Genomic DNA, 20,548 nt, shown 5'->3' with positions numbered 1-20,548 from the left:
TTTTTATTTTATTTCTTATTTTTGAGTTTTTTTTTTAAAATGCTAAAATATAAAATAAAATGCCTAAATCATAAAATTAGATATATTTATTCTTATTTAAAAATAATTTAACAAAATTACAACATAAAGGACTATTTTTAACCACAATAAAATAAGTAAAAGACAACCTTCAAAATCTTTCTGAATTGGGGATTTAAATGAAAATTCCCTTAAACGCAAGGACCAAATTGTAATTATGAAAACCAACCAAGCCCGAATTCAAATTCGAATATTATTTGTTCATTCTCAGTTTTGCGCGCGCTTTCTCTCATTCTCCCGGAGAAGAAAATATGTACTTTAACGACACGGCGGCGGAGGAGGAACTTCCAGACTACTCCGATTACTTCGAAGATCACCGAAACGACAACCACCGCCACAACCACCAGCACCGCCACCACCACCAAGATCATCTACGACATTGCGTTTCAAGCCAACCGCCACCATTAACGACATCATCACCACCATCATCGTGCTCGCAAGGCCACAGATCCAGTATGATTCTCCACACCAATGAGGGCGGCTCCATTTGCCTCATCTGCTTCTCCAACCTCATCTCCGAACCTCACTCTCCGACTCTCCATGTCTCCTACGCTCTCTCTCAGCTCTCCATTGCCATTTCCCAACCTCCCTTCCTCCGCTCCCTCCTCTCTTTCCACCCTCTTCTTCTCGTCTCCCCTCTCGTCTCTGCTCTCTCCTCCTTCGACGACGCTCCCCTCGCCCTCCAGATCGTCGATCTCGTCGCTGCTCTATGCGCTTCTGCCGATTCCGAACACTCCTCCGTTCATGGAAGCTTCGTCGCTAGGGTCTCCGATCGCTTATCTTCCGGTGCCTTGTGCTGGAGTCGGCGTCAAGTTTATATGGTAATGTGACTTTGGATTTTATTTTCTTGCTATTTTTGCGAATCGTGAGACTTCGATTGCATGAATGTGTGGCCTTGATTGATTGCTGAGATGAGAAAATTAGGAAATGGAAGTTAGGATTTTCAATTCGTAGTAGTGACATCGGTAATTCTGGTAAAATTTGTTTTATTGTATTCTGTGCTCTTAGTTATCACTTGTCAGTGGAGAAATTGTGGAAATCTATGGATGGAATAGCAAGGGTTTTGGTTGGAAATGCGATTGTAAATTTGGGTACATTTTGTAATGTTTACTTGGATTATAAGTAATACAGGAGTTGTTAAAATATAGAATGGAAAAAAGAAGAAGTCGAGTTTCAGGGTATAATTAGACTATATTTAACTGGATTTATTAAGCTAGAGTATAATTTTGATTCATAATCTTATTATTTCTTAAATTGCAGCTTCACTGTTTAGGGGTTCTATTAAAATTTGAGAAGGATGATCTTTATGCTCACATCAAAGATAAATACTACCTTGTTTCCAATCTGGTTGGAGGTCTTCAATTGCCGAGGTAACAAATGAAGCAAAACAAGAAGTCAAAACTTTCCTTTTTTTCTTTGGCCATTACCAAATCATTTAGGGTGTGTCTGTCTATTAATGCTTCTTTCTTTCTACCTCAACACAGCGACGAGATTCGTGGAGAGATATTTTTTGTTTTATACAGATTATGTCTTCTCCAGGATGGTGATGGAGATGATATTTTGTCTACCTTCTGTCCTAAGCTGTTGCACTTGTCATTGGAGGCCCTGGTTAAGACCCAAGTTGATGATGTCCGGTTGAATTGTGTAGGTTTGTTGTCAATTTCTTCTAGACTATCTTATTGTGAAATCAACTTTTCTTTGCTCTCTTTCAGTTATTTCACCCTCAAATTTATGCTCAAAATTCAATGCCACTATTACTTGAACAGTTTAAATTTCAATTTATTCTCAAAATCAAGTATTGTTTACTGGATTGCTTTTATTTAATTAGACTTGCAAGGGTGAGCTTGATGTATACACCTAGAATTTTATTAAATGGAGGTCTTTATGTAGTCATAATTTTTATCATTCAACTTCTCAGACTAAAATTTTTCAATTTACCTTCTCTGGACTAAATCTTTTCAATTTGACTTGCCTAGCACTTTTGACGGTATTGGCACGGAGGGGATTATTTGGAAATGCATTTGCAGTTGATACCATCAGCTTGTATTCAAATGAAGCAGATAGCTTAATGCAGGCAGCAGAAGATGGAGTAGATGGATCACATTTGAATGTTTTATTTGCTGAAGCCATCAAAGGTCCACTGCTTTCAACAGATAGCCGAGTTCAAATCGGTACAGTGAATTTGCTGATTCATTATATGGCTTCAGAAGGTACTTCAAGCGAACAGATCCAAGTGCTGGTGGAAGAGAACATTGCAGATTATGTGTTTGAAATCCTAAGGTTGTCAGGTGAGTAAGAATTTCAGTGATTTTAAGTCTAAGCAGTACATATGACAATGTGGTATGTTTACGTATTTCCAGTTATAGAGGCACTAAAATTTTTCGTTTTACATAAACTTGATGGAAGCAATTGGTTTTGTATTGCAATTTTTTCTTAATTTCATACCATGTAACCATTTTTCATTAATTGGTTGCTCAGAGAACTTAATTGTAACTGTTATCGCTTGACTTCTCATGAACTATTGTGAATGCAACATTTTAGCCTCAAGGCATTATTAAGCTTATTCATAAAGTTCTTTCCAGGAAATATAGTTCTTAGCTGATAAAGTTTGTTGATAAACAGATTGTAAAGATCCAGTTGTCAACTCTTGCCTCCAGGTACTTGATCTCTTATCTTCAGCTAAGCAGGCCTTCAAACAGAGGCTTGTTGTTGGTTTTTCAACTCTAATTCCAGTATTACAGTATGTGGCTGAAATACCTTTCCATCCAGTTCAAAGTCATACACTAAAGCTCATATGGACCTGTATTTCTGACTGTCCTGGAATACCATCTGCTTCTCAAATAAAAGAAATAGTTTTTATTTTGACCAGGATGCTTGGAAAGCATGCTGGGGGTGAGATAGATATTCTTCCAGAGACATTTACAATGGCTTGCTTAATCTTTGTGTCTCTCTTAAAATCTCCATCTTCTCATGGAACTTTGGGTCTGACAACGTCAATTAAAGAAGCATCACAACACGCCGTTTTAACTTGTCTCAGTATCCCTGACAAAAGTTCCAGTCAACTTTTGCACTCTTTGTACCTACTTAAGGAGGTTTATGAATATAGTCATGATGAAAACTTTGCTGACACCAGTAACATAGAACTACGAACTTGCATTGTTGATATATGTGTAGTACATTTGTTACCTTGGTTTGTAACCTTCTTCAAGGAGATCGAAGAGGAAACAGTTCTGATAATACTGGAAACTTTTCATTCGATACTCATTTGGGATTCTGACATACAAACCGCAGAATTTGCGCATAAATTGGTTTCATCCTCTTGGTTCAGTTTGTCCTTTGGATGTTTAGGCTTATTTCCAACAAATAAGACGAAACAGAAAGTATATTTGGTACTCAGCTCACTAGTTGATGTTATTCTGGACAAGGATTCTGGCCAATCAATTAGAGATGCTGCTTCATGTCTACCATCTGATCCTGTTGATTTGCTCTTTCTACTCCGGCAAAGGAGCTCCAATAATTTGGACTTGTCTTCTTCTCAATCTGCCATTTTGACAATCTTATTCGCCAGTTCTTTATACGATGAAAGGTAAAGTAGCCACCTATCCTCATTATATTGCAGTTATTGAAGTACATTCACTATTGCCATCTATCTGATTTTCATCTTTGAATACTCCCCAGACTTGCAGATGACAAGCTGATTTTAGCTTCATTGGAAGAATATATTTTTGTCAATGGCAGCAACTTCCAACGCCGGGTCACTGATTCATCTACAGTAATGAGACTCCTGTATCTTTATAGCTTTTATAGGGGTCTTGCTAAGGTGAGCTACCAAATCCAGTACAGTCCAGAGGCTGAAAGGATTTTGTTCCAGCTGGTCAATGATTTTGAATGGGATTTAGTTTCTGCAAGAATTCATCCAATAGCATTGAAATGGATGTTTCAACAAGAAAAATGTTGCGAGCTGTTATCTGATCAGATTCTCAAGTTTTGTGGAAGTAGTATCTCACATGGTTCTGACATCACATTTCACGAGAAGAATCCTTCTAGTTTTAATGTACAAGCACTTGCAGAGTTAGTAGCATCGGGAGATAACTATGGGGCAAGGATACTTACGTGTTTACTAATGAAGCTCGTCAAGGAAGAAGTTGAAGAAAATTATCTAATTTCTTTAGTAAATCTCCTCACCCGAATTGTTAATGTTTCTCCAGCTGCTTCAGATGAACTATTCTTGAATAATATTGGGAATGCACTTTATACTCTTTACAGTGAAAAGAACCTTACATTTTCATCAGAGATATCCACACCCCTGTTAGTGTTGATATTTAACATATTATCTTCAGTACACTCTGAAACTCTTTCTGATGATGAAATATGGCTAGCAGTGATTATGAAGGTAAGTAGCTGTTTTTTTTTACCTAATCACTCACAGTTTTGGGCAACTAACCGAAGTTTTCTTTGTCATTCAATTACAGTTGATGGACTACTTTATCAGCTCAGAGCCTGCTAGAAATTGGACTCAAAATAATCTTATAGTCATTGGAATTCTTTCCTTAATTTTGAACCACTCAACAAGCAATGCACTCATAGAAGCTTCAAAGTCAATTTTTTTCAATTCATCTTTGATCTCTACAATCGACAGCATAATCCACGAAGCATGTTTAAAGGGGCCTGCTTTGGTGGACCATGATGAAGGATCAAGCTATGGAGAGCATTTAGTATATGTGCTTCTACTAAGTTACTTCTCTTTAAGAAGGTTGGTGCTATTATTTGGGTTCATAACTTTGGTAGTAGTAGTAGTACACAAGAAGTAGCTAATTTTCTTTATTGCTGTAGTTTGCATGCTGTTCTACCAGGAAGCATTGATTGGCAAAGTTTCTTTGATCCACCAGATAGGACGCAGCCACTTTCCGTGATTGGAATCCCTTGCCATGACTTGTGCAGACTGATATATTTTGGGTCACCCCAAGTCAAGCTTGTGACTTCATACTGTTTATTGGAGCTGTTTACCAGAATATCAGATGAGAGAAACAGAGAAGGCGAGGAGCTAAAGTGCACCATCGAGTACCTAATGTCTGTCATCACCGTATTAGAGGGTTTGGTTTTCTACAGTGACAACATGGTGGCCGTGAACTGCAGCCTCTGTTTATCGATGATAATAGGGTGTGAAACGCTTAACTCGCAGGATACTAGTGTCGCTGGAAAGAACAATTGGAGTAGACTGATAGTGGAAGAGTTGGCAGTGTCTATGTCAGCTCCATGTTTGGCCTCAAAATCTTTTGTTAGTGAGCACAAGGCTGCAGTTTATGTAGCTGTTGCATTGATAAAACTGGAGAAGATTCCTGTCTGGTTGAGGTCTGTTTTTGATGATCACTGTATATCTGGCATCGTCGAAAACCTCAGGGCCAGTAATGTAACTTCAGAGATTGTAGTTTTATTCCAAGAGCTACTGAATTCTGAGTTCTTGAAGGAAGAACACATTGCAAGTCTAAGTCGGGTCTTTCAGGTGAGAATTCTTTAACTTATGTCATGTTTTTAGTCTCGAAATTGGTGACTTAAAAGACAATTAAAAAACATGATATTTATGTTTGTCGGTTTTGTAAAGAAAACGGAAGAAAAAATGATTGTTTGGTTAGAAAGGAAAGAGGGTGGAGGAGAAAAATGAGTGAGAAAAGAATTAATAGGACCCATCAATTTGTAAAACTTTTACAATATAAATCTAAATGAAAATCAATTATTTACTTTTATTTTTGTGAGATATTACTTGATGTTATATTAAATTGTAATAATCATTGTAGTCAAGTGGTACTGAGCTCCATTGGTGCCAAAATCAATTTTCTGTAATATTACTTTCATCCTATTTTTTATTCCTCTGTTCTTATTTTAACAAGATAAGAATTATACAATTTCTCTTGTATCTCAATCTTTCCTCATACCAAACATAGTGAGACTCATTAGCCCCGCGATTTTGTCGACATTGCAGGCTTGCAGAAAGAGATTATATACTGATAACACAAATGATGAACGTGGAAATGAGCATATAAAGAAGGTCAGCATCAGCATGTCCCATGACTTGGGAAAAGTTTGTGAGTATCTTACTTACTTGATGTCATCTCAAGATAGGTATCACCGGAATAAGAGTCTGTTGGATGAAATAGAGTCGTTTTTTAGAACATTAACAATAGAATAAGCTGATAGCTAAGGACACAATCACATCATAGTCATACTACCCATAAAAGAATAATAACTAATTCATAATTTTTCATTTTCCCCGTATACTACAAACAAATGAAACCATACAAGAACTATTCCATTACATCTAATTTCTAGTTTGGACAAAGAGAACAAACTGTCATTGAAATTACCATTTAAGCTCTGAAATTGAAAATGTTAGAGAAAATATCCACATGTAAAGTGTGTGGTTATATTCAACAATTTATAAGAGTATGGTTTACTCCAATCATTACCAATTGGTTTTGAGATGTAACCCCATGTTTCTTATTTTGTGATTCCGGGATAGTGAGACAAAAATAGCCAACATCTTGAGGGGATGTTAGAGAAAATATCCCACATAGAAAGTGTGGGTATATTCAATAATTTATAAGAGTATCGTTACTTGTTACCAATTGATTTTGAAATTGAACCTCATGTTTCTTATCATACACCTTTTCACATTCTAACAGTGAAGAATTGCTGTTTTTGTTCAATCCGCTAACATTACTTGTCTATTTTTTCTTTCACTTACAGTTATAAACTACGTTTGAAAACTGAAATTAGATCTTGATTTTTTTAAGAAAAATATTATGATATGCCCAATGTGGATGATAACTAAGGGCATCAATATGCTATTTATTAATCATACAACCCAACAAGAATACTACAATATTGTGTCTCAATGGTGTTTCATTCACAATCACATGTCATTTCTTTTTCAAGTGGGAATTTAATCAACAATATTATATTGTATTGGGCTGTCTCTAAACCATCTTAACATAACTTCCAAAAACATCCGAACATAGTTTCCTAGCCTTTTATATATATTTCTTGGAAAATCGTAAGTTGTAGTGTACCACCTCCTTGTGAGTTTTACCTAATCTTTTCACAATTTCTTTCATTTTCTTCACTTCATCTTCATGTAATTCAATCTTACTTTCCAACATGGGTAAAGTCGTAATTAAAATATGTTAGTAAAATAGTATATTTTCGTAGAAAAGAAGAAGATGAGATATGATCAATAAAGAAGGATCATGTGGACGGCTTCTAGGGTTTTGATTGATAATTACATTATAATTTTTTTTAACAACTTTGGGAATAGTCGATGATAACTAAGGCCATGGCTGTTTATTTAATTCATTCCTCTATATCATATAACACAACTACACTAATATAATATTGTGTATGGTGTTTTATTCAGAAGTCATATGTTAATACAAAAATGATATTTCTAGTTTGAACAAAAAGAAAGAACAAAGGATAACTTCTAATCTAAAATTTACCATCATAATACAACTCATAAATTAATCAGCCAATGTGGTTAGAGTTAGACCTAATCTTATCTTAATGTAAGTTTTATTATAAAATGAAAGACATTGTACCACATAAACAAATATATTGTATTGGACTGCACCTAAACCATCTTCAACATATATAACTTGCAAAAACATCCAAACAAGTAGTAGTTTCCTTAATATATATCTATCTATATAATAAGTGTGTTAACGGAAATTCTTGGTTTTAACGGTTTTTTATTTTTTTAAGGTTAACTTTAACGGAATATTTTTATATTTAACAATAGTTTCTAAACACTTAAACTTAAATAAAATAAAATAAATAATTAAAAAATTAAAATAGGATATTTTTTAGATATTTTGCAATGATAATTATTTAAAAATAATTAATAATTAAATAAATTAAAAATAATATATTTTTAAGATATTTTATCATGATAATTAATTTTAAATAATAAATAATTAAACAAATTAAAATATGATATTTTTGAGATGTTTTACAATGATAATTATTTAAAAATAATAAAATCATATATTTTATAACTTAAATAAACATTTAATTAAACTTAAACTCACTTATTAGAATAATATTATATTAAACATATAATATAATCTACTGTAAATTAGCACCAAATTATTTTTTTTTTAAAAAAACTTGAAAGAAACTTAAATTTAAAATCTGCGTATAATATTTAATATTATATTAAACATATAATATATAATATCTTGTTGTCTCTCCCAAATTTATAAACTAAAACAAATATAAACTTAAACAAAATAAATAAATTATTTAATTAAAATACGATATTTATTTCTAAATTTATATAACATTAATATAAATTTAATAAAAATAATTAATAAATGCTATAAATAAAACTAAGCAAACATGGATATTGCACGTTTGTTGTTTTTTGTTTGTTGTATCTACTATATATATATATATATATTATAAGTTGTATTGTACCACACCTCATTGCCTTCTTACATCAAAACTGAGTTTTATCTAATCTTTCCACAACTTATTCCATTTTCTTCACTTCATGGAATCAAATAACAACGAAGAAAACAACATGAACAGATGCGAAAACGAAGCACAAAAGATCAACCATTTTGAAAAGCTCCCTAGAGAAGTCACCTGTGACATACTGTCCAGGTTGCCCTTACCATGTCTTATGGAATGTAAGTTAGTCTCCAAGCTCCATTATTCTTCAGTAAAACATTCTTTGACGATTTCAATGCATCTTTCTCGAGCAAAACATAACAATCCTTACCTCATATGCTTCTCTGACTATCCCATAAGCAAGCTTGATTTTGTTGATTTAAACAGTAACCCTGAAAACGACATCTTCTTAACTAAGACTCCCATACTACCCTTCGACTCAGCTCATTCTACTTTTGATGTTGTGGGTTCCTGTAATGGACTGATCTGTTTATACAACCGCTCACATAATGATCCACTCTTCATATTCAACCCTTTCACCAAAGAATATAGAGAGTTACCCCAGTCGATCAATCCTCCACATCTGAATGCTGTAAGGGTAGTTTTTGGATTTGGATTTCATCCAAGGACTAAGGAATACAAGGCCATAAAGATAGTGTATTACATAGAGGGAAACAACTTCTTTACGGCAACCATTAAAGAGACTCGTGTTTATGTTCTTAACTTGGGTGATTCTGAATGGAGATGTATAGCTCAAAAACCTCACAACCTTATTATCTGCCCAGCTTCTGACGTATTAGTCAATGGAAATCTTCATTGGCTAACAGTGAAGTTTGATCAAAATGGAGAAGAAACTCGCCAAGACATTGTGTCTTTTGACTTAGCCACTGAGGAATTCCAAGTCATTCCACAACCTATGGATTTGGGTTTGAACAAGTCTCTCACCCATCTTGTGACGTTAAACGACCGTCTATCGGCTGTCGTTTCGTCTCAGATTGGGCAACATGAGATATGGGTTTTGAAGGATTACAATGTGAGGGAGTCTTGGAGCAAAGAAATGGTCATTCCTGGTTATGTTCCACTAGGGTTCAGAATGGACAGTGCTCCTCCTGCTAGAATTAGATATAATGGAAGTAGGAGACGATCATTTCGTGTTTTAGGTAGTTTACATGGTGGAGATGAGATTTTGTTTTCATATAGAGATCGATGTTTGGTATCATTCAATCCAGATCGTGAAGAGTTCAAGGATTTTCGAACTGAAGGGCTTCCTGTTGTGTTTGAGACAATCGTCCATATGGGTAGTCTCATTTCTCTTGATGAAGCTTTTGCCAATCATCCTACTCAGCACCATCCTATTGCCTAATCCAAATGAATATACATAAAAGTTACCACTACGGTTTTGATAATTTTTGTCTTTCTTAACAAAATTTGGTTTCGATGTGTTATAATCCCAACTTTTTAATTGAAATATACACTGTAGTCATCTAAACCATCTCATCAAATTTCAACAGATTTCGAATAATTCATAATGATGAAAACAATCTATTAGTCGAATTTGACACTCGTGCATGTTTTAACAATGCAATAAGTTGTTTGAACTTTCTTTTCGTCACCTTAAGTTATCCAAATTTTCTTAAAAAATTATAAAATGTTCTAAATAATTACAATGTTCATCGTCGTTAAAAAAAAATTAGTATTATAACTATCCATATCCTTATGTTTAAATCAAAGTTTATCGAAAATGTATTCGTAGCCTATATATATACATATTTATATGTATTTGTACAATAATAGTTGATTGATATTGTATGTGATCTTGCTTTCTATAAGATAGTGCACCTTGTCTCCTAATTGTATGAGTTGATACATGCAAGACTCAAACCTTCAAAATGTGATTTTACTATCATCTAATGAGGGAGCAAATATGAGTGTTACATTATGTTCAGATGGAGAAATTCTGAGTTCTTAATTTTGTCTGCTTCCATTGTTTGCATCAATGCATTTGTTCATGTAAAATGACTTTGTTGATTTTTTTTTTTATCGTTATCAAACTTTGAAGAATTTTTTTTTTCATTTTTTTTTTACTTTCTTTATTCTCAAATCCTTGACTAATTGCTAAATTGGACTTGTTTGTGAAACAAAAATGCTCGAATGTCATTAGAAACAGGGACAACAACTCCTAACAATTTATGGTCTTCAAAGCTGCCAATTATTCTCCTGGAATTTGTGGAATTGGTACCGTCATTTACACATTTACATCCTAGTAAAAAAGACCCATCACAAATATATCATTGTGTAATATATGGTATGATTGGGGTTAGTTATTTTTTATTTATCTAGCTATGAAATAGAAAGTTGTTTTATTATTATTATTATTATTATTTTATCACTATTCAAGATTGAAAAATATGAGAAATTGGAAGGCATCTCTTCCAACCATGAAGACTCTTTGTCTAGCCAAAATGTATGCTTAGCTAATTCATGGGTCACAATATTAAAATTGCGACCAACATGAGAAAGAGATATCCTTAGAAGATTATACAATAACACTTTAATGTCAGTAAGGATTACACCTAATTCATTATGATCAACTTTGTTGTTGCTTAGGGCTAAAACCAAAGATACAAAATCTGAAGACACGTTATTAATCGGGAGTCCTAGAAGTTGAGCCTAATTCAACAACACTAGGAGAGCAAGAAGTTCTGCATGAAAAACTAATTAGTTCCCTAGAACACAAAACAAGACATATAACTTTCAGAAAGTGGTATTATTAAAATAACACAATAGAAAGTAATATAATATTTTAATTAGTCTTAAAAAGTGAAATATTCACATAGACCATATATTAAACTTTTGCCCTAACAATTTTTTTTGACTAAGTTTCTCTCCTTTTCCTTTATTTACTTTTATCTATAAATACTATATATTATTCACTGAGTATTACTCTATCAATTTACTTTTATCTATAAATACTATATATTATTCACTGAGTATTACTCTATCAAATTTCTAAGAGAATCTATTATGTCTTGTCTTGAGCATCGATTTTATTTTGTTGTAGGTAGAGTTTTCTCCTCTAATTTGATTCAATAACACATTTATGTATTAAAATCAAAATTTTAAGTTAAATTTAATGTTAATTAATCTTTCAACCTTCTCTTTTAATTTATATTTGGGACTTTTCAGAGATTGAAGCGTATAGTTATATTGCCATAAAGTTGCAATGTTGCCGGAGAGTTGTAAACTCCTTAGTCCAAAACTTAAATTATCTCTCAAATAAATCCAAATTAATTAAAATTATGTGGTTTTACAACCTTAACTCCCTAATTTCGCTTAGAGTTTCACTTTCATTTTTTTTATATAATTTACCCTTTTATTTTTCAAAATTAGCTTCATTGTCCATTTTGCTAAAAATCGAATTATTTTAACCATATTTTTTTTATGTATAATATTTTCTAACCAAATTGCACGCCAAATTAGTGTGGATTTACTTTATAATTTAATTCTACTTTTATTTTTATTTCAAAATTAATTTTATATCTTTGATTTTGTTATTTAATTTTTTAAATTTGTATTATATTAGTTTGATTACCATGTATATTAGTACTAGTTAAAATGAGTTGACAAAATATTTGGCAAGCGCCGCCTTAACAAATGAAGGACATTAACTTGAAAAACTTATAATAGATTCTAATAACATATTTAATTAATGAAAAATAATCTTTCACCCTAATAAAAAAAAAAGCAAATTTTAACCTGATAATACCAAATAAAAAAAAACAAACAAAGAGGCAGTATATCACAACTGAAATGTCAAAGAAGATCGTTGTATAAAACACGAATGCCTTGAACATCATTCCAATTCAGACCTTTGGTTTCTCCCATGGGCAAAATGGGGTACATGATAGCATCAGTATCCGAGCTATGCATGAGCCCAAGAGTGTGACCGATTTCGTGCAAAGCAGACGAGACAAGGTCAAAAGAATAAGGAGCCTCCCCCACCACCCAATTCTCATCCGCATCCAAATGCAAAACCCCGTCGTCGGCTGAAAACTGTGGCCTAGGGTTCCGCCAGGCCCATCAAAGGGAACCCCGTCTCCGTGGTCTCCACTATGGAAGCTCACTTTAATATCAGCCACTTCGAATGGGGCTTGAATGAACCTGAAGTGAGTGTTGTAGCTCCAAATAGAGAAGGCCCGCCGAATTGCGTTCTGCGCCAACAACGTCGTACCGTCAGGGAACCCGAATGACAGAGTGAATTTGGACGGCGGCCACCTCGGAGCTCCTGGGAAGAAAGTGTAAAGTGGGCCGTACCCGTGGGCTTGGGCCCATTTCATGCCTGCAAGCATTCGAGTTTTGTTGTTACTACTTGTGATATCTGGCATAGCGCAACGGGGTTGCATCATCTTAAAAATCGTTTTTTGGTCTAGAATCCCTGTGGGTTCGAGTTTGTAATTTATCTGGTATGTTCTGATGGCCGATTCCAGAGCATCATCAAAATGATTATTGTGATGATGATCGTGATCTTGGTGACTGTGAATATGATCACGATGACGATGACGATGACGATGGTGATTGTGATTGTGATTGTGATTTTGTTGGTGCTGATGATGTTCTAAGTAGCCAAAGCGCTGTAGATAATGCTTGACATCGCCAATGCCATGAACCTTGTCGCCTTTTTTAGCTCCTTCCACATCTTTTAGAAAGGAAAAAGGAGAAGCCGCGGGAGGTGTTGAAGAAGAAGTTATCAAAATTAACGTGAAAATTAATGAGAAAAGAAGAAATAACTTGATGAAAGACATAATTTTTATGAAGAAAGAAGGGATTATTGGGCAGATAAACTAATGAGAACGGTATATATTGTTATGATATTTTCTTCTCTTCTATATACTTGGAAGGAAAGTACGTAATCTAATAATTATATTTAAATCATTGAATTATTTTTGAAATAGTTAGTTATATATTAAAAAAAATGTGTACTTTCTCATATTTTTTCGCATTTCTTTAATTTTCATTTAAAAATTTATGACAAAAAATAAAAAATATTTAAATTTGAATTTGAATTCTAATTTGATTAGATATTTAATTATGATGAATATTTAATTAAATTATAAAAATTTGATTGGATTACATTTACAATTTGTTTTGATTAGAGAAAATAGTGCACGTAAAGAAAAGAGAAAAGCTAAATATCACGGTAGAATTCTAACCTGAGTACATGTGGTATCACAGTTGTCATATTTTAATTATTTATTTAATAGTAATGAAATAAACAAAATGTACTGGGTATTTAGTCTCCCAAAATTCGGTCCTTTCATTTTTTTTTTCTTCAACAAATAAGGAAAACCTCACCGTTTCTCCCAAAACAACTCATCGGTTTCTACCAAAAAGAAAAAGAAAAAACTGAGTAAAATAGTTATATTTTTTTCTAATTGGATTATTACTTGAAAATGAAATGAAAATAAAAGAAGACTATGTTGTAATATACATATATGTTAGTTTCTTTTTTCCAGAAGTTGTAATGCTTGTTTATATATTTTGATTCTGTATGGAATTGATTTGTATGATTTTTTTCACAATTATTTAGTTGCCATTTTAATACTCAAATTTTTTTTCTTTTCTTTACCTGAGTCCCATCCCCAAGAATTCTTTTTTTTCCCTCTTTTTTAGTTCTCTCTCGGATATGAACTAATTTTTTTTGTACTCAAATGCAAAAACACTTTTTTATTCATTTTTCTTTCCTTTCCTTTCCTTTCTACAATGATATGAAACTTTCTTTAACGGGAGAGAAAATTTAGAAACAAAATAGAGATTAAAGGCAAATAATAAATTTGATTTGCAAAATTTGTATTAAAGAGATAAAAACAAATATTATATATATGTTATGTGCAAAGTTTTTACTTTCTTGTGAAAGATTACTCTAATTATAAAAAAAATAAATATAAAAATACTATAGACCCAAATCTTTTAACATCCTTCTGTTGTTCTTTGGTCATCTTTTTCAACCAAGAATCTCTATGAAATTAATAGATACTATAAAATTTGGTGGTTGTAAATGTTATTTTATTTAATTTTTCTGAAAAAAATAGATCAGTTGAAAAAGGAAGAAGAAATAGAACAGTGTATTTGTGGGTCCCAACATGATTTGCAAAAAAATAAATCAATTTTCAAACTTTTTATTTCACGTGTCAATTATAAAAATATTATTTATATATTTTAATAAATAATATTAAAAAACCCTTATGTTTCTCAATTGAGGTTTCAAATTTTGGTTTCGGTACTTTATATCATATATTTTATAGGCGCTTAGATTAATGATAATTAGGAATTCAAGTTATACATAATATAAAAATATTATTTATATAGAAGATATTTTTGTATAAAATATTTTAATAAATAAATAAGACTAATAATTGAATATCAAGATCTATTAATCTACACACTTATTAACCTGTAGCGCGGTTGTTACCTGTTTGATATATAATGTGCTAATTTTCTAATAATTATAATAAAAATTCATCTTATATAAATTGATATTTAATTAATTTATATTGATTTGAATTTAAATAAGATATTTATTGATAACTAATTTTTTAATAATAGTATTATTTTTTTGTTTTGATATTTCTATTTCTTTCTTTCTTTGAAATTTAAATCAAATTGCCATTGCTTTCACACATAGTTTATATATAACCCAAAAAATATTTAATAAACAAAATAAATATATATATATAAATATCATTAACCGACCATAACCATATTTTATATCAAACATTATATATATATATGTATATATATACGAGCAAACGTGTAGTATGTACATTTGCTTAATTTTATTTATTAAATTTATTAATTATTTTTATTAAATTTATATTAATGTCATATAAATTTTCAATAAATATCATATTTTACTTAAATAATTTATTTATTTTTGTTTAAGTTTAAATTTATGTTTGTTTTAGTTTTTTAATTTTAGAGTGATAACAAGAAATTATATATTATATGTTTAATATAATATTAAATATTATACGTTGATTTTAAATTTAAGTTTCTTGTTAGTTCTTTTTATAAAATTTGTTGTTAATTGACAATACATTATATTATATTTTTAATATATTAATTTCTGTATTCTCTGTTTATTCAGGAACAACAGTAAAATAGTAATGGAGGAAAAATTTTGAGCTTTCATACACTTTTTACGTTTCTGTTCTGTTTTCCTTTTTCCCTTTTAAGAAGGAAATGAAAATCAATTGAATTTAAAGTCTCGGGTTCTGTTTGAATGCTTGATTTTGGTGCTTGCATACTAGATAGATATTGTGATGTATGATTTTATTATTTTTAAATAATTATTATTATAAAATATTTTTTTAATTTAATTATTTATTATTTTAAAATAATTATCATTGTAAAATATCTGAAAAATATCATATTTTAATTTGTTTAATTATTTACTATTTTAAAATAATTATCATTGTAAAATATCTGAAAAATATCCTATTTTAATTTTTTAAATTATTTATTTTATTTTATTTAAGTTTAAGTGTTTACAAACTACCATTAAATATAAGAATATCTTGTTAAATATAAGAATATTCTGTTAAAATTAATATTAAAAAAATAAAAAACCGTTAAAACCAAAAATTTTCGTTATCTATACACTTATTATATAGAAGAGATTTACAAATTACTATGAATTTGTAATTTCAATTTTATCTTGTTGTTTTTATATTATTGTGCCATTTTATATTACAAGTAATATTTTATTAAAAAAAAAGTGATGTTTAATTGATTTAATAAATTAGCATAATATTTTAAATTACAGTTAGTACTTAATAAATACAATGTATTATTTAAGAAAAAGAAAGTATATTTAAGAAGATTTTTTGGGTGTAATATTTAGTGTTAATAATTGGAAATGTAATAGTGAAATGATGCAAAATCTACACCAATTTGGTGTAATTTTTTTACCCAATTCAATTTTATAATTGAAGATGGCCTAAAATAGCGTAATTTACAATTTTTTTCATCTCCAACACACTATTCTAAATATCATATGAAAATAAATTCTTCTAAACTAAACAATAGAAATTTTTTATCACAACATATGAAATAAATGATATTTTACTATTCTTTAATTAAATAGTATTGTGCCAAATATAGCCTAATGTTATTTGATATTCTATCTTTGGTACAAAAAATACAGTGTTTTAGTTGGAGAAGTTTTACTCAATTTCATGCTCTATTTTTGGATTTTTGAAATATGATTGGAGACTCTTAATAAAAACTTCTGAGTGTAAGTTTTTGAAAATCAATATAATTACTCTTAACTTGACTAGATTTTCTTTTACTGGAAAGTTAATAGCTTCAAACTTTGTCAATCATAGCAAAATGCTTAAAACTATTAAGGTACCTTAAAATTAAAAATATTGTTATAGAACACCATATCATGCCTAACACTACTTATTCACCATTTTGTAATTAGTTAAATTTAATTCGGATCACATATTCTAATTTAAAATATTAAATTCATTTAAATTTAACCACTTAGCCTCAGTTAACTTTGTACATCATCTTGTGCCAACAATGAAAGGAAAAAGATCAAGTAACCATAAAAGTGACATGATAGAGATTGAGTAATATTAGCATTGTCAAAATGTCTGTTAAATAATTTCTCTTACATACAATTGATAGTAATATATGTATATATATAAGAGAGAGAGAGAGAGTATTATAAGCATTGTCAAAAAGTCTGTCAATTAATTTCTCTTACATACAATTGATAGTACTATATCTATAAGAGTTCCATAGAAAATATTTCTTCTCCACAACTTACAGTTTCAGATGACTAGCTTCTTTTTCTTCTTTATTTTCCTCCCCAAGCTAATCAACAAAAGCATATGTCTCCATTTTGTACCTGCAAAAAAAAAACATACTCTTGCTAGTTCTGCAGAAGCCCAGTTCATACTCGGCAACATCATCTCGCCCTATCGAATGCGCTTTGCTCAATCATTTACAGATACCACAAGTTACTATCTGAAAAACTGGAGGCCTCACTAAGAAGGACCAAAATTAGTACTCAGAACCACATATTTCCTCTTACATAATCATGGCAGCACAAGGAAAATTTAAAGCACACATTGATTATGTGCTTAAAATTTGATTAACCGTTCATCATCCGCGCACCTGTTATCGTCCATGAGAAAAGAAGAAGCTAGTAGTGTATCTTGACTTACTCTGCCTCCTTATACTAAGTTAACTTCCTTTGTGTTTTGGACACCAAATCAATGAGATTATGGTATGTCCATGTCTTTTTTTCTCTAAATTCTGGTTCAAGAGAAGCGTAGACAGCTTCACAGCTTTTAAGAAAATGCCCCTTTCCAAAAGCAGTAAGAACCACTGGATCAGTGTTCATTTCAACAGCTTCAGAAAGAAATCCCATCCTTCTCCATGTTTTGAAAACCTCAGTCCCATCAAAACTCATACTAATTGCATCATAAAGAATGCCGATGCTAATAATATCCGGTTTCACAGTATAAGTTAACTGGGAGAGTGAAATTCTCAAGTGTGTGAAATCTTTCATCTTCAGCTGAGTTAACATGATGATGTTTACAGTCGTTACATTCCACGGGAAGTTTGCATCTGCCATCTCCTGAATGACGGAATCCATACCCTTTCGACTTAAAAGACAAGCATAAGAAAGAAGACGAAGACACCAAAGAAGCTCAGTTTCGCCAAATACTGAAGAAAGATCAACCCCTAAGGTCTCTATCTTGGAAAACATATAGTTATTAATATAAATCTCAGCTAGTTTCCTAATCAAGTCTTCCTCCAAAGGGATTTTCATTATCAATACTCTTGTGTAGAACTTATCCATCTTGTCCAAGATTCCAAATCTTGCATAAGCCTCTAGCATTTTGATCAGAGTGGAAGATTGCAAATACATTTTCTTAGAAATCATAGTGTGATATATACTCTCCATTTTTTTGAGCAAGCCGGCTCGTGAGAACTCTCTCATAAGTAAATTATAAGTAATGTGATCGGGTGGACAGTCGTTCAGTTTCATCTTCTTTAAGCACATTCCTATCTCGTCGTACATCTCATGTTTTGCATAAGCTTCAATAAGTCCATCATAAGTATCACTCTCTGGTGCCACATTGACTTCCTTCATCTCATCAAGGTAAGATAAAGCCTTGTCGAAGCACCCTTTTCTTGCGAACCCATGGATAATTGAATTGAAGGTTTCCAAAGAAAGACTAAGACCATGTCTCTTCATCTCATCGAACAACATTACTGCTTCTTCCATCAGACCATCTTCAACAAGCACTCTTATTGTCTTGTTGTAATTCAATTCATTTATCCGTGATTTCTCAATGTTCTTCCACATACCAAAAACCTGTTCACAAATCAAAGTGTTTTCAACTTCAACTAAAAGCTAGTTATGCCAAGAATAAACTTCACGGAATTCTTTGCTTGATCATCATACAAAGTAATAACAAGAAATGAAGTTAAAAAACATTTAATATATTTTCATATAATTATTGCCATGGAATGCAAAAAATGCACCAAAGGAAGAAAATAGCTCCACAATCATGTTGTTCCCACTATATTCATGACAACCGAAGAAAAGTTAAGTATGGTTAGTACAAGACTAGAAAGAGAGTTTCCAGTTGATAGAATCCTGCTGAAAAATAAGGATTTGACTCTTTTCTTTTTCCTCCATTCTAGTCGTGTAATTATTTCGAACAGAACTCCAATTAAAGGACCAAAAACAGATAAGAGTCACTCTCAGGCATTTCGTCGAACACCAACCCATACAAGTGTTTTCAACTAAAAATGAGTGTCTACAATCCCTAACCCAAAACCCAGTTTCTAAATATAAAAACAACCCATAAAGTAGAAATTACCTGAAGGATTTCCATGGACCTTGACTGATGTCTGAGAGAAGTAACAACAGCCCAGAAATTCTCTTTGGTCCAATCTCCATCCTGTCGAAGCAATTGCAAAGGACACGAGCCTGTCCGACTGAGCTTTTTGATCAAGTTTTTAAGGATACGGTGCTCGTGGAAAGTGTCCACGAGAAGGGTTGTGTGTTGTGTGGTGGAAGAAGTAGTAGCAGAGGAGAGTGAGAGACATGGGACAGGGAATGGTTTGGGTTTGATTGAATATGAGGGGTTTGGGGTTGAGAAGCCATGGACAGTAGTGGTAGGACTGAACCTAGTCGCCGCCGCCGCCGTTAGCAGTGGTATTGGTATTGTTTGTAAAATCAACATCATCATCCTTTGGTTTCTTTTTCTGTACTCTCCATTTGTTCTTTTATTCACTGCTTATTTGCTCAACAACCTTCCCCTCTCTTATATATATAGGCACCTAAAATAGGGTGTGTTTGGAAATAAGTTTGTAATTACATATCTTACCATTTTGGGCCATTTTGGAAACAATTTTGTAATTATATATGCAAGTAATAACATTATATTTTAAAATATGCGTAATGGTTTGTACACCCAAAATATGCACAAAAACATTAAACACAGTGACGTGTCACTGCTTTTTAAAACAGTGAGTCTCAATTTTAATAGATGTGATTGGTTAGACTAAACTGTCATATCACTGTGTGTAATGTTTTTGTGTATATTTTGGGTGCACATATCATTACTCTTAAAGTATAAGGTGTATTTAGATGTTAGGTGATAATTAATTACGAAATTCCATTATCGTGTTTGTCAAAACAGTTAATAATTACACATAAACATAATATTATGTAATAAATACTAGTTAAAATTGATAATAATTAGTAATTACACTTAATTTTTGTGGTGCTATGAGAATTTGATAGTGTAATTAGGACCCCTCAGTTACCTCCAATTATACATGGTTTGTACAAATATGCTAAATTGATTAATTACTCTGAATTACGTCCAATTCGAATTACGGGATGACTTTCCAAATGTATCCTTAGTGGCGAAATCACTTAAAAAAATATCATTCTAATCAACTTCTCTATATTATATTTTAAAATACGTGTTTG

General features: G+C 31.6%; 3 protein-coding genes across 3 annotated transcripts; 2 read left to right on the top strand and 1 right to left on the bottom strand.

Annotated features, from left to right (window-relative positions):
* The first annotated feature begins 262 nt into the window (after positions 1-262).
* Positions 263-6,608, top strand: LOC133816803 (protein PUTATIVE RECOMBINATION INITIATION DEFECT 1). The gene is made up of 9 exons (XM_062249109.1): positions 263-899; positions 1,339-1,448; positions 1,563-1,726; positions 2,055-2,366; positions 2,701-3,664; positions 3,757-4,471; positions 4,551-4,831; positions 4,912-5,581; positions 6,059-6,608. The coding sequence occupies exons 1-9, from the start codon at positions 330-332 to the stop codon at positions 6,263-6,265; spliced, it is 3,993 nt and encodes a 1,330-aa protein (XP_062105093.1). The 5' UTR covers positions 263-329; the 3' UTR covers positions 6,266-6,608.
* A 1,934-nt stretch (positions 6,609-8,542) lies between these two features.
* On the top strand, positions 8,543-9,927 carry LOC133815722 (F-box protein At3g07870-like). Its single transcript, XM_062248532.1, has one exon. The coding sequence runs from the start codon at positions 8,624-8,626 to the stop codon at positions 9,884-9,886; it is 1,263 nt and encodes a 420-aa protein (XP_062104516.1). The 5' UTR covers positions 8,543-8,623; the 3' UTR covers positions 9,887-9,927.
* Positions 9,928-17,138: 7,211 nt separating this feature from the next.
* Positions 17,139-19,854, bottom strand: LOC133819907 (pentatricopeptide repeat-containing protein At4g14190, chloroplastic). Its single transcript, XM_062253285.1, has 2 exons — positions 19,428-19,854; positions 17,139-18,916 (listed from the first exon to the last, which is right to left on the bottom strand). The coding sequence occupies exons 1-2, from the start codon at positions 19,797-19,799 to the stop codon at positions 17,771-17,773; spliced, it is 1,518 nt and encodes a 505-aa protein (XP_062109269.1). The 5' UTR covers positions 19,800-19,854; the 3' UTR covers positions 17,139-17,770.
* Positions 19,855-20,548: the final 694 nt, after the last annotated feature.

Source organism: Humulus lupulus, chromosome 2 (assembly GCF_963169125.1).
Source record: "Humulus lupulus chromosome 2, drHumLupu1.1, whole genome shotgun sequence".
NCBI classification, from domain to species: Eukaryota; Viridiplantae; Streptophyta; class Magnoliopsida; order Rosales; family Cannabaceae; genus Humulus; species Humulus lupulus.
The sequence above is the reverse complement of the archived record's forward strand: the minus strand, read 5'-3'. Positions and strand labels throughout refer to the sequence as shown.

Coding starts and splice junctions, on each gene's coding strand:
- LOC133819907 (XM_062253285.1), bottom strand. CDS start 19,799: ATGATGATGTTGATTTTACAAACAATACCAATACCACTGCTAACGGCG. Junction 18,917..19,427: donor GGTCCATGGAAATCCTTCAG/GTAATTTCTACT, acceptor ATTTGTGAACAG/GTTTTTGGTATGTGGAAGAA.
- LOC133815722 (XM_062248532.1), top strand. CDS start 8,624: ATGGAATCAAATAACAACGAAGAAAACAACATGAACAGATGCGAAAAC.
- LOC133816803 (XM_062249109.1), top strand. CDS start 330: ATGTACTTTAACGACACGGCGGCGGAGGAGGAACTTCCAGACTACTCC. Junction 3,665..3,756: donor AGTTCTTTATACGATGAAAG/GTAAAGTAGCCA, acceptor AATACTCCCCAG/ACTTGCAGATGACAAGCTGA. Junction 5,582..6,058: donor GTCTAAGTCGGGTCTTTCAG/GTGAGAATTCTT, acceptor TCGACATTGCAG/GCTTGCAGAAAGAGATTATA.